Source organism: Leptodactylus fuscus, chromosome 11 (genome assembly GCF_031893055.1).
Source record: "Leptodactylus fuscus isolate aLepFus1 chromosome 11, aLepFus1.hap2, whole genome shotgun sequence".
In the NCBI taxonomy this organism is placed as follows: Eukaryota; Metazoa; Chordata; class Amphibia; order Anura; family Leptodactylidae; genus Leptodactylus; species Leptodactylus fuscus.
The window spans coordinates 82,519,216-82,534,436 of NC_134275.1; the positions used below are offsets into that span (position 1 = coordinate 82,519,216).

Here is a 15,221-nt window from a genome sequence, read left to right on the forward strand (position 1 = left end):
GGTGACCGCTATATGAATTTTGATATTAGGTGAGTGATTTCCTATTGTATTCTTCCGATGACATCACTGTTTCTCTGATTTCAAGGATAAGGCAGCACCGACTGAAGAGCTATGTTACGCTGAGATCCGCCCCACCAAGACGAATCCTCGACCTCGGGCAAAGTACGAAGAAGAGACAACCGTATATGCCCCGATAAAGTTTCGGCAATGAGAAGACGCTTGTTATAGGCCAAATAACTGCAGCATCGCCTTCCAAGAGGACCATGTGGACCACAGATTTGGAAGATCTGATACTAAACTCTGTTGCTGGAGACCATGACTCTGTACAACTCTGTAACAATGTGTTTACATTGAATCGATACCAGAGTACAATAAAATCCAGGATATTCCAGGTAGACAGTCCCAAAACTACCATGTTAAGACATTTTAAAGTTATATAATAGAAGCCCCTACCCCCATAGTGACCATTCTTCCATAACTTCCATAATACTTTTCTTTTAGTAAAAAATATAAAAATAAAAAAAATTTGTAAACACATTATCATTGGAAAGCAGTTATTTCGTAATCAGAAGGGGGCGCTAGAGTTATACAGTCTAATAATGGGGATGAGATGTATCAACAATGTGTAGAAGCTAATATAACTGTGCTTAGGAATGGTCTTGTGGTGCACAGTATTTCCATACCTTACAACCTTCAGAGGACAGAAAAATGGGACAAAATTTTTGGTGCACAAATTTGCACATAATAAACTGCCCCTTTAAACCTGCCCAGTCTGCCCATTTTCCCTTTGACCCTTCTCAGTCCCATTAAGACCCTTTGAGCCTTCATAACTAGTTGTGTCTTCCTTTAGCACATAGTGATGAAGCCTCCCAAGTACCCCGCACCGGTGTAATGTCCCCTTTTGTGGCCCAGATGATGCAGATATAGTTGAAGTTGGGACATTTTATCTGCCACTTGGGACAGCTAAACAGCCCCTAGAGTAGAGAGAATACTACAGAGAAGATTGGGAAGAGAAGGAGTGTTCTTTGAGCCTTAGAAAAGAGGGATTTGTAGTGAAGAACTGAACCTCCATTCGTGGACCTTGTTCTATTCCAAGCTGTTTCACGTAAAGTTACAAGTTACTATGTTTCTTGTATACCTAAAGCCTCCTGAGTCTTAAAGTCTTACTCCTGCACTAACATCACCTCAGGGAATAATCGTACACATCAGGGAGAGTGTGTGCTTACATAGGCAGTACGGAGACTTACAAGTCATTCCTGCTCCGCTAAGGATTCTGGGAAAAAAATATGCAAATCTATTCTCCAGGATGTAATTAGGAGAACAGTGCACTCTGTACGACGCCCTCTAGAGGGCAGCATCCTTAACATCATGCATGACTCAGTTAAAAAGTCTAATTAATCATGATGCGGATTTAATTGCCAAATTTGTATTTCTATTCCCAAAGGAACAGATTCCCAGCTATGGACAGCGCTGTTTCGGCCTATTGGGCTTCCTCAGCATAGCATAGGGATACTGATTAAGTCTCCATACTGCCTATGTAGGCACACACTCTCCCTGATGTGTACGATTATTCCCTGACCCTGGTCTATAGTCTCACTCTGCCAAATCAGTATCCCTACGCTATGCTGAGGAGGCCCAATAAGCCGAAACAGCGCTATCCATAGCTGGGAATCTGTTCCTTTTGGAATAGAAATACTAATTTGGCAATTAAATCCGCATCTTGATTAATTAGACTTTTTAACTGAGTCATGCATGATGTTAAGGATGCTGCCCTCTAGAGGGCGGCGTACAGAGTGCACTGTTCTCCTAATTACATCCAGGAGAATAGATTTGCATATTTTTTACCTAACATCACCTCTTCATTCAGGGAGGGTGACAACAACTAGGGCATGCCCGGGGCGATACACTACCGCCACCATCAGGTACATTGAAGGCCCCCACAGCCCTGCCCCAGCCCAGGAGGAGAGGTGGAGGAATTGTTACAGCTCTTAGCCACCATGAACAGTCCAAGTAGTTCTATTTCTAGAGTCTGTTCCTTCCGATGGGTTGATGGATTAGTAATAATAATAACTCATACTTCACTGATCCCCGCCAATTCTGATTTTTTTTTGTTACCTGTGCTATAATCCCTCCAATATATTATACAATATCACTGACATTCATTGGAAAGGTAAGTTTTGTGACTTGATAAGGTTTAATACTAATGCTGATTCTTATATCACTTGAGGTCTAGGGAGGTTTAGAGGTTACCAACACATAATATTTCTGGGGATTTAGGAGGAGGTCATCGAGACACTCAGGCAGTCCACATCAATGTCACCAGTATCATTGGCTCTGGGATTGAGTCTAGAATAGCTGGTTTAAATCAGATGTGTCGTGGTTCCAGTAGGTGGCGCTGTCTTGGCTCCGGAAGCGTTAGTTGTGTGGTCTGGCAAACTCGGCCTACTAGCCTGCCACAGGACCAAAGACCAAAATAGAGCATGTCTCCATTCTTTTACACGAACCTATGATGCATGGACCCGAGGTCTACTTGTGTCCATTAAAACAAATGGGTCCATGATCTTGTCTTTGTAGAAGATGTCTCCAAATACTTGCAGACTCTAAAACCAACCCAATTCTCACACCTGGAAGAAGAACTTCCCCGGTCACTTCTCAGTTCAGACCTGCATGTACGAGAACCCACCTACAAGACACAGCCCCAAGACGACCACAGTTTCCAGGAAGTCACAAAAGGAACCGACATCACAACCATAAGACACAATTCTCAGGCTGGATGATAAGTTAGACATGAAGACTTCTCTACTGCTAATGGTCCTACATCTTCTGTATTCCTGGGTTACAGGTAAGGACTGAAGCCTCGCTGGGCTGAGGGTCTGATATCTTAGGATACACAAAGTAATACTGAAGCTTTAGGTATTAGGTGTCCTGTTCTATAAAGTGGTTGTTTATTATCTCTGGTACCATCAGAACCTTCTAAGTAACAGAATGTATCACATGGATGTCACATGGATGTCACGTAGTATCCTAGTCTGTGCTGTGATGTCTATTGTATACCCGATCCTGTGCAATGTGACTTCATTTAGACTTCCATGATGTGCAGCGTGTGTACTGTACATGGGTTTGTTCTGACTTATGCAGGTAAAATCCAAGGCAGATGCAGTAACACCATCACGGAAATGTACGGATTAATATTAATGTTCAATATGTTGTGGATTTCCCTCATCTCAGGCTAAGATCACATCTGCACCAGAGTCTACACCGCAGATTCAGCCCAAAATCCTCCTTGCAGGACTTTTCTCTCTCTTTATAGTCTATGGGGTCAGCCGGTGTCCCTGGGTAACCACAGGTTCTCCATCGTTCAGGTCCGCAAACACTAGTGTGAACCTAATATCAGTGTAGTGGGGTAAAATACAATGTAACTTTGTAATTACAATATAATCCAATACAATACAATGTAACTCTGTAATTACAATATAATCCAATACAATACAATGTAACTCTGTAATTACAATATAATGCAATACAATACAATGTAACTCTGTAATTACAATATAATCCAATACAATACAATGTAACTCTGTAATTACAATATAATCCAATACAATACAATGTAACTCTGTAATTACAATATAATGCAATACAATACAATGTAACTCTGTAATTACAATATAATCCAATACAATACAATGTAACTCTGTAATTACAATATTATGCAATACAATACAATGTAACTCTGTAATTACAATATTATGCAATACAATACAATGTAACTCTGTAATTACAATATTATGCAATACAATACAATGTAACTCTGTAATTACAATATAATCCAATACAATACAAAGTAATTCTGTAATTACAATATAATGCAATACAATACAATGTAACTCTGTAATTACAATATAATCCAATACAATACAAAGTAATTCTGTAATTACAATATAATGCAATACAATACAATGTAATTCTGCAGATGGTCCAAGTGTAACAACTGCAGATTCTCAGTAGATTTCCAGCAGAATTGCAGAGCAAAGAATCCAAGAATCCCCGGCTTATGGACCTCCCCTTATCCTGCACTGAAAATGGTCACACCGTAACCAAAGCTTAAGACTAATGGAAAAACCCCAAAACCTGCGGCAGAATAAACTGCAGCAGAGAACGCTGGATGTAATGGGTTTGTTCATTGTGTTTGGTTATTTTCTGCAATAAAACCTCACATTCCATTGTTGTTGCGTTCTCCCCCCCCCCCCCCCACTGTAGTCAGTGGTGAATAATCCCGGTATTCTACAGGTAAAATGACCAATCTCCATTTTCCAATACGACTCTGTTTACTGCAGCATTATTTTCTTGCAATGTGCAGATGAGATAGAACCTCATTCACTTTACTGACATTGGAAAGAGACAAAGGGGGAATGTATCGAGGCCGCTGCGTTGTATTCTACTCTTTGTGTCACCGGTGCCAGGTCTGGGAACGCTTCATTCTTCAGCAGGTTGCACCATGTTCTTCCGAGGCTCTTTGCACCAAAGTACAACACCAGTGCAGCCTTACTAACATTGCACATAAATTCTTCTATTTTAACATGAAATAATAATAATAATAATAAAATCCCTGGTCCGTTTCTCTATCAGGCTCATGCCCTTATAACACCTTGGTCTGGGTGTAACCATTTCCCCTCCCGGGCCACTAACTTCCTCTGTTATTTCATGGTGTTTGGTTCAGTATGTTTGTAGGTCACATATAGAGGCTTTGCTGCAAGTCCTCGCACGGCCCCAGCCATGATATTTAACCCATGACACACCACCTACTGCATTGTTTTACATTTCTATAGGTGAAATTAACAAAGTCTGTTTACTGCAACATTTTGTTCTTGCAACGTGCGGATGAGATGAAACCTTTAGCTATTAGTCAGTGGAACTTCCCGCCTGACCTCCATCATCAGAGAGTACAAGGGAACCTTGTGTATTCTGTTACTATCACACTCCTGTATCCACCTCTGATGCTGTTTGGCCCAAAGGCCCCCACAAAACTGCAGCCAGATCGGAGTGTATGGCCAACTTTAGAAATATGATTTATTTTTATTTCTATATTTCTATTTTTATTTGATATATTTTATTTATTGTCATTTATTCTTTTATTTTCTTTATTTTCTTCTCACTTATCTCTCACCTTCAACTCATATCACATCAGACCACAGGATGTGGGATAGACAAGTAGACAAGGCGACGTATGAAAGAAGTAACACTTAGTCACATAATATCCTTCATGTTGATGGACTGGACTTTACTATCAAAATTTCTGAAATATTGTAAATCATAGAGAAAAGGTGGAAGTAGAACTTTCCTAAAATCCCCATGGAGAGTTGCTGACCAGAGGTTGTCACCCCGTCCACAAATTCAGTGGTATTGTAGCTCAGCAAAGCGAAGCAGAACTGCAATACCAGACACAACCCATGCACAGTGGTGGCGCTGTTGCTGGAAGAAAGCTGCCATGTTCTTCAGGATGACCCCAGGTAAGTCATTTCGGAAGTGCCAGTATGCAGAGTGACTATCCCCTGGAAGATCCCGGTGTCCATACATTACATTGACAGCCCAATGATTATAACTGTGTAATACCTCATTCCTCCTGTGGAGGCAGTGCAGAAGTATAGAACACTTGTACCATATGTCCTGGTGTAGAGATGATCGGTAGAGATTTTTGTAAACCAGCCCACGTGTTTTCTCATACTGTAAATTCTTTCTATAAACAGGGAGGGAAATTTGGAAAATGAAGACCCATCCAGAATTCCTCTTTGCCAGATCTGGGGACAATGTGAACATGAACTGCACAGCAAGTTTTCCCACGACGCCCTTCTCCGTCTTCTGGACCTTGGACTGTGACGATCCAACACTTCTCGGTGACCATCAGTTGTACAAGGGCCGGGTGATTTTCCGTTTCTTAAGTCGTCGTATTACTATAGAGAACGTGACGGAGCGAGATTCGGGAATGTACTGCTGCCACGTGGAGACGGCCGACGGTAAACGATATCCTGGGAATGGGACGTGGCTGGAGGTGACAAAACGGCTTGATGGTATGTCTTAATCTATTCCATATAATGATTACTATCATTGGTATCGTCTTGTGTTCTGGGGGCAACTGTTGCCTCTGCACCCCCTATAATGACCACACAAAATAGAGCAGCCCTATGTGACCCAGTGACCAGCCTGGAATAGAAGGCAATGGATCTCACTATACAATATAAACATATTTATCCCATTCAGTGAAAAAGTCAAAATGGCCAGATGTTTCTTTTTTCATCACTTTGCCTCCTAAAAAAAATTGGAATAAAATTTATCAAATCATCAAAACAGCCCCAAAATGGTGTCAATAAAAAAGTTCATCTTGTCCTGCATAAAAAGACGCCTTATATAAAAAATATAAAAAAGTTACAGGTTTCCCCCACTTTCTCCCCTCGTTGGACTCACAACATACTGTAGCTCTTAACTCTCACCCTACCATTGGGCCTACCATTGGGCCTACCATTGGGCCTACCATTGAGTCTACCATTGGGCCTACCTTTGGGCCTTCCATTGGGCCTACCATTGAGTCTACCATTGGGCCTACCATTGGGTCTACACGTCAATGTTGTAGGACGCTTTTCCCTAGAGATCCGATTTCTCCTTCCCCGTCTTCGATGGTCCATATACTGGCTATCTTGGCCTATCTCTTGGCCCTTTCCAACAGTGGCATGAGGCATGAATGGGTTAAGCCAGTATTAATAAATCTATATTAATACATTTCTCATCCACAGAGCCCAGCTGCCAAAGGGACACCCTGCTGTTCTTCATGGAGATTGTGCGGATTATCTTTCTTGCTATATTGATGATCCTTCTGAGCATAGCCATTAAGACGTCATAGAAGAATCTTCTAACCTCGGATATTTCCTTGAAGACTTGTGTGGTTGTCACAGATGTTCCTGTTTACTGTCCTTCGGCCTCCTGGGTTTCACCTCTACAACCTCCATATTGTGGACTCTCATCTAGAGGACTATAAAGCTCAGATCTTCAGACAGACGTTCCACGTTCCTGTTTATGTACAGTATGACTTGGTCAGGGATACTGTGTATTATTATTATTATTATTATTATTATTATTATTATTATTTTTTGATAATTTATATAACTTAGTTTCCATTTGTAACCCCCACCCACCCCACCCCACCCCCCTTGTGAAAGTTGATTGTTGGGAGGTCCAACTCTGAAGAACTTCCACAATCTGGTGGAGCGGAGAAGCTTTTCTGTCATTATTGAGTTACTGTAACTGATTTCCGTGGACATTCACGATTCTCAATGGTGGACGTGGACACTCCGTATACCTCAGTACCTTGGCCTCGTGCACTCACCTTCAGGACAAAGTGATACATTGTTTCGAAAACTATATCAGAAATTCTTCGCCTCTTGTATTGAGGGGTCATTGGTTACATTGTACCCTGGTAATGTATTAAATACATGTTATCTGTATATTGTGGCACAGTCGCATCTGATTTCTATGAGGGCTGGTTGTATTATGGGGCACCAGCTATACAATCTAGGAGGAGATTTCCTCCGTCTCTGTCTTGAGGATCTGGCATTCCAATTGGTTTTTAAGGCAACTGTGTAATGCTTAACCTCTGTAGCAGCACTGTAGGGAGTTACTGCAACTGGTGTTGCCCCTTATGGTATTTTCCATGTTTTTTTCCTTTCTGCATATTATTGCCCCTGTTGTGTGCATCTACCTTTTGCCCTATATCTTATCACTTGGTTTCCCCCATGTTTGCTAATGCTCAGAAGGCTGCACCCTGCCGTGGTCACTGGTTGGCAAGAAACAATGTTCATGGAAGGAGAACTGCACTGCATGGGTTTTGTGTACTCACCTGCACGTTTCCTTCTGCCAATCCCTGCCTGTCTGTCATATAAATCTGCTTCTCTTGTCACACCATGCCTGAGTAATCATTCAGCTTCTACTATGTATGCTTGTGCGCATCTATGTCCTTCTGCTATATATCTTGGACGCATGTCCTTCTGTCTGTATGTCTGAGCAATGCTTTTGTATCTGTCTGTGCCTCTGCCCTGAGTGTTTCTCTGCTACCTGTCCTGATGTCCTACCTTAGACTCCAGTACATGTTCAACCCCCTGTTACAGTATCTATATCTCCAGGCCTGGCTGGGTTTGCATATCATAAAACACTGGGAGCACTCCAGGAAGTCGTGACCTGATGGTGTCCCCGCAGTCTCTATATGGTGGTTAAAGGATGGATACCAGGGGACCTCTTAGATAATGCTCTAAGGATTGGCCCTAAGCCAAAGCATCTTAGAACATCTCCTGGATGGGAAGTGGCAATTAAAGGTCTAAAGTAACATCAAAATGTCATCAAATTGAATTATTAATACAAGGAAATGCCGTCTGTCTATGATAACACCTGCTCAGTATACACAGTCATATATACACCTGTCGTATATACACCTGCTCGCTATATACCTGTCATATATGGAATCATTAACCATTAAAACTAACTCCGTGCAGGTCTCTCGAGGGACATCATTAACTTTAATGAGCGAGATCCTGGTATATATAAAGATGGCAGACATGACGGGTATCATTCCACATGACAGTAATATCCAGGACAATATAAGATACGATAAGATAATCCTTTAATAGTCCCACAATGGGGAAATTTCAATATAATCGTTGCCTCGTCCAATAACTGCAGGGTGTGACCTGAGGATACTCATGAGGACAATGATCGTGAGCAGGTAAAAGACACTTGTTAGCAGATTGAGACAATTTACATTGGGACGTCTCTGTCTGTCTATTGAATAGGTCAATGCAAGAAGAAGTTTCTTACCCCATCCTTGCCCATTACTGCCTGGAAACCGGGCAGGGGAACTTAGATGTGCACATTGAGGATTCAGCTTATAGTGTTGCTTTGCAGAAAGAGTTACAAGACTGAGTTAAGAATCTGATACCAAGGAAATAGATTCATTTCTGGCCCTTTGCTTTTTGTTTTGTCTTGGCAATGTGACTGTGCTAAGTATTCAGTGCTAAGTATCGAGTCAATGCTAAACATAGACTGGCCGAGGGTTGCACTTTCTACCTGGAGTAAAGGGAAGTCTTACTATGACTGTAGACCTTCCCTAACTGCGGCCAATGCATCACAGTGAAACCAATGGGATTCCTCATGCAATTGCACCTTGATACATTGGGCATCCATTAATGGAGGGGTCACGTCGGGTTCTTAGTCCATTATAATGTCATCTGGGCATATGAAACCTTTCTTGTTCTAGACTTCACCACTATAAGATTAATAAGGCCAAGAACAAGGACTGAAGTACGTTGGTGTGGACTTCCCCATCATGGAACTGATGTAAGTACTTCTCTTCTAAATGTCTTTGAAGACATCAACAAAGTATCTCTATCATGAAGCTCATGTGTCTTTCTGTAGGCCAAGTATATGTTTGTACGGTAAATGTTCACATTGTTGAGGGACATCACGTAGAAGACCTGTAACTGGTCACCGCGCTCAGACCCCATAAGACTAGAGGATGCACTTTCTAAATTATATCACGGCCTCGGGTTTTTTGACATTTGGCTTCTAGTATTTCATGTCTTAGGTACTTTAGGTTTCCTAAACTGGAGGTAAGTGACCTGTAAATGGCTCTTAATGAAAATCCACCGGCTGGAGTTACAATGTTTTTGTATGGTCTCTCTTTCAGGTTGTTTAATTCGGCCGTACAAGCAAACTCGAGTCATACGCCTGTGAAGTATTTCATTATTAAAGGCATATCGGACGTTCCTGAGATGCAGGTTCTGATCTTCTTACTGGTATTGGTCATTTATCTCATCACGGTTGGCGGTAACCTCACCATCCTCCTGTTAATCTTCCTGGATCGCCATCTCCACAATCCCATGTACTTCTTTCTGGGTAACCTCTCTGTGGTGGACATCTCCTGCTCCACCATCACTCTACATAGAATCCTTCTAAGCTTCCTTACAGGAGATAGAACCATCTCCGTCACCGAGTGTATGATACAGACATATATGTTTGGTTCTTTGGCTGGCCATGAGTTGTTCATATTAACCGTCATGAGTTATGACCGCTATGTAGCAGTCTGTAACCCTTTGAATTACCACATGGTCATGAATCGCAGGTCATGCGGTCTTTTGGCTTCTCTTTGTTGGGTGTTGGGTTTTGTCCAAACTCTCTCACTTGTTGGGATACTCTCCAGTTACACGTGTTACACGTCCATCGAAATTGACCACTTCTTCTGTGACATTGTCCCCATGATGAAAATGACATGTAACGACACCTCTGTTCTGGAAAACTTGTTCTTCTTCCAAGGTCTCTTCCTTATAACCATTGCTCCATTTCTTCTCACCTTCCTGCCCTATGTCTTCATCATTGCCGCCATACTGAAAATCCATACCGGCTCTGGTCGACGTAAAGCCTTCTACACGTGTTCCTCACATATGACGGTGGTGGTGTTATTGTACACTACGCTAGCCAGTCAGTACCTCGCCCCAAACTCCATCAGCAGCCTGAGCTCCAAGAAACTTTTTGCTTTATTCAACACGGCAGTCGTCCCAATGCTCAATCCGCTGATCTACAGCTTAAAGAACAAAGACGTCAAAGAGGCGATGAGAAGGAAGTTTTTTTCTGCCGTTATCTTGCCGGCTAAATTTTAAGGAATTAATAAGTCTTAAAGGTTGCGTCCAACCTCGAAACCTTGAAGGAATCAAGGGCTAATCCTCCATGTCTGCAGATCATGTCATGTCCTAGGAGTTGTATAAAGAACGTACTTTGTATCTTGTGAAGTAGTTACTTTGTATTATCACACATATTTCGCAATAAAGATGAAATCATTTTCTAAAATTTCTTTGGATATTTTTAAAATTTCTATGTTGTTATTTTTTTTAGTTTTATATTTACAGCTTCTTTTTATTATTCACGTGTGAATTGGGTTGTCTCCGGCAGGAAATCCTTCTTTATGAGGTCTGGTCCCCCCCCCCCCCCCCTCCTGTTCTGGCAGACTTGAGTTATTCTTGTATCACAAGGACGGTCATTCGTTTGGTTCTGGTTAGAGACGGGCAAACCAATGAGATTCATTTTTTTCGGGTTTGGGTGGATCAGGTCCCCGATGTGCATTGGGTTGAACAAGTTCGGAGGCCTGTGATCGGGACTTGACGGCAACATGGCCGTGCCAAGTGTCATGATGTCATGGACTATTCGGGTCGAATCCAGCTCACGACACAGTAGCCGGCCCATTCTTGTTCTGGTCCTCAAGTGTGTCGTGACCAGCAATAAGACTGACACAGTATCTCACGTGTAGAAAGTAAATCAGGTTCTCAGTTTATTCTTATGAGAATCTCATCATTTTTTTCCCCTTCACTGCTCCCTTTCCATGATTTTTCACGGAAAAATTCCATGTGTTTCTTAAAGGGATGTTCCAATTCATTTTTTTTTACCACCTACCCAAATCCCTTCCATATATATAGACTCAAAGTGCACCTACACATTGAACAAACTTGAGAAGTTACTCTGTATCTGGCTATTATAAGCTTTATATCTTGTAGTCTCAAGCCGTTTCCCCTCTATACTATATCTGTAGTCTGCAGTTCTCTCTGAGCTGCCATATACTGCACACCAATCTATGACTGTATTTCATTGCAGTCCTAGGACCCTGCAGGACATATATAGAGACGTCCTGACTTGTACCAATGCCTGGAGTCACCACTAGGGGCAGCAGAGGAATTCATTGAATAGAACTTTATCACTGCGTTCACCATATAGACGGTTGGCAGTGAGATCTTTGGATCAGAAATACTATGAAGATATACGAAGAATAGGCTCAGCCCAGGATCTCACTTATTAATGTGTCACTTCTGTTGTTTCTGTATTTAAGTCGTCTGATGGGAAATCACAGAGAAGTGAAACATCAACTGGACAAACTATGTGAAAGCAATGTGGGGACAATGTGGGAAGTGAATTGCTTAAAAAAATCTGATAAAAAACCCAGAAGTGAATGTAATAGAGGATATATATATATATGCAGGAGGCTGCGGACAGTGGAGAACATGAATTATCTGGTCTGTAGGTCTCAGCTTTGTCTCCACATCTGATGGTCGGCAATAACAGATTTATAATGATTTTTATTACATTTTACCACTTTTACAAATAATCTTTTTGAAAATGAAGGATTTTCCTGGGGTCGCCGTATTCTGACCCCTATAACTTTTTCACTATTTAGCTAACAGATACATGTCAGGGCTCTTTATTTGCGGGACAAGTTGTACTTTTCATTGGTACCAGTGTTTGGTATGGATGCCTTTTTGATCACGTGTTATTGCTTTTTTGGAGGGAAATCCAGGTGACCAAAGTAAATTATTTTGCACTAAATAAAACATTGCTCAGCTCTCCCCTGTCCTTCGCCTCCAGGTTCCGGTCTTTGATTTACAGGTGCCCTGGCTGTTTGTGCTCAGAGACCGCTGCAGCTGATCCCAGGTCGCAGCAGTGACACCTTGACAAGTGGTCTATGTCATGTGCCGTTTGTGAAGAGGTCACCGCTAAATCCTGTGATTGGTTGCTGCAGTCTCCCAGCACAAAAGGACCAATATAGGACTCACAATATTCCCTAGCAGGAGGGGCCACATGGTGGCTCAGTGGTTAGCACTGTGGCCTTGCCACACTGGGTCCTGGTGTTCAAATCCTGCCAGGGCAAAAAACCATCTGCAAGGAGTTTGTATGTTCTCCCCGTGTTTGCATGGATTTCCATCCCATATTCCAAAAAAGACTTAGGGCTCGTTCACACGGTGTAACGTGCCGCGAGATTTGGCACGTGTATGCCGCGTGACCCTTTGCGTGCCGTACACGCTCCCATTGAGTTCAATGGGAGCGGGGATCGTATACGCCGCGCTAGTTTGCAGCCGTGAATAAATGCACGGCCGCAAACTAGCTCGGCGCATACGATCCCCGCTCCCATTGAAATGAATGGGAGCGTGTACGGCACGCAAAGGGTCACGCGGCATACACGTGCCAAATCTCGCGGCATGTTACACCGTGTGAACGAGCCCTTACTGATAGGAAAACAATGTACATTGTGAGCCCTATGTGGGGCTCACAATCTACATAAAAAAATATATATATATATTCCCTGTCAGGATGTCTTTGGAGTGTGGTAGGAAACCGGAGTATCTGAAGGAAACCCGCCAAACTTGAGGAGAACAAAAACTCCTAGCAGATGTTGTCCTTGAATTTGAACCATGGACTCGAGCGTTGCGAGGTCACCGTGCTGCCCTTTAATCTTGTGGCTCAGCAGCGGCTCGGAGTGCCACTGTGCAGAGAGAAACTTTCCAGGGACTGCAATGCTAAATCATGATGAGGACCCTTCTTCTTGGGGATTAGTGGTGGTCCCTGAAGTTACTCCACCACCATGTCAGCAATGTAAGACAAAAGGGAGAAAGACAGAGAGCGCACTAAGTGTAGTATTAAACCATACAGGTGTGGGATTAGGGAGAATATTGTGATGACCTGATGAGCTTGTGAACAGTCATTTGTGGATGTAAATCCCAGGTAAGAGTGGCAGCGGTTTAACCTGTCTACCGGAAAGACAATGCAGGTCCACGTGGGTCCTGACGGGACCTGTTATTTTTGCACTTGAAAAAGGGCCTAGGTCTGGCCTGAAACGCGTTGTGCCTATCTGTCTTTTACCTACACCAATAAAGAAATTTGTTTTGGATACCTTGGCTAGTGCCTTATCTCCAGTGAGTGCGGATTCCCTGCCACGGACCTATGGTCCCTGTTGCTGACCAGTCAGCAATGAAGCAGGAAAAAAACTCATGTTCTAAAGATCAGGTGAGTACATATTGCAGCTTTGCTTACTGAAGCCTTCAGCACACTTAGGACTGATTTCTATGCATTGTACAAGGTCCAACATGTTTACATTGCAACGACTTCGGTGCCGGTGGCTGCAGTATCCTAAGATATACAGATCGTAAAATATAGACATTGAGTCATCTCAGGGTGCAGATACAAGGAAACAAGATGTAGAAACTTCCTGAGGGATGATGTAGTCCACCACCCTACAGTGACCGTATACAGCCCTCAGACAGGGAACAAACCTCTGCCAGCCCCATAGAGACAAATGTGTGCCAATATTGTGAGAAGAGTCTGGTTTATGGAAAGCCACAGTATCTGGGCCCATGGAACTTCAGTTTTAGCTACAATTTATGCCAAATTCTGATGTAAATTATAGTAAATCTGCCGGCCCATGGGAGGTCACTCCTCTCCTTAAAGCCCCATCCCAGTACATCTACTTTTTTAAAGTGACATGGAGGGTGCAAATTGGCAAAAGTAACAATTTTTGGTGCAATACTGAAATATCTTTCATAGTAGCTCTCCAACTGTTACGTAACTGGAGCGATAAACAAGGTCGTCATCCTAAAAAATAATTAGCAAATCTATAATGTCAGAAAAGGTTGTAATTGGAAGAGATATCCAGTTTGTAGGAGGGGTTATGCAAATAAGGACTGTGTTAAGACATTGCATCATATCAAGGATCAAAAAATGGTGCAAAAATATTTAAAGACAAACTTTACCATCCTCAAATACCTCCTCTCCAGAAAACCACTTCTTGGAGACGACCAAGACCACATTCTCCGTGACAGATTTTGGGTTTTCCATACTGGTGTTCTTCTTGAAGAAGGCCACCTGTCTAGAAGACCACTTCTTCATGCAGTTTTGGGTGGTCATCTCAAAGAGGTTTCACTGTATATAAAACTTTGGATGTACAGTCCTATGAAAAAGTTTGTGCCCCCCTATTAATCTTAATCCTTGTTAGTTGTAGATATTTTGGTGTTTGCCATGTCAGTCTGATCTATCTAATAACTGATGGACACAGTAATATTTTAGGATTGAAATGAGGTTTATTGTACTAACAGAGAATGTGCAATATGCATTACACCAAAATGTGACCGGTGCAAAAGTCTGGGCACCTCAACAGAAAAGTGCCAGTAATATTTAGTAGCTCCTCCTTTTGCCTCTAGTCGCTTCCTGGAGCTTTTAATCAGTTCCTGGATCCTGGATGAAGGGATTTTGGACCGTTCCTCTTTACAATTCGCGCTCAGTTCAGTTTGATGGTGGCCGAGCATGGACAGCCCGCTTCCAATCATCCCACAGATGGTCAATGATATTCAGGTCTGGGGACTGGGATG

General features: G+C 42.5%; 1 protein-coding gene across 1 annotated transcript; it reads left to right on the plus strand.

The window, feature by feature from the left end:
- Positions 1-263: 263 nt before the first annotated feature.
- Positions 264-10,697, plus strand: LOC142185560 (olfactory receptor 6C1-like). The gene is made up of 6 exons (XM_075260989.1): positions 264-366; positions 2,575-2,768; positions 5,318-5,510; positions 5,748-6,068; positions 9,626-9,650; positions 9,728-10,697. The coding sequence occupies exons 1-6, from the start codon at positions 264-266 to the stop codon at positions 10,695-10,697; spliced, it is 1,806 nt and encodes a 601-aa protein (XP_075117090.1).
- Positions 10,698-15,221: the final 4,524 nt, after the last annotated feature.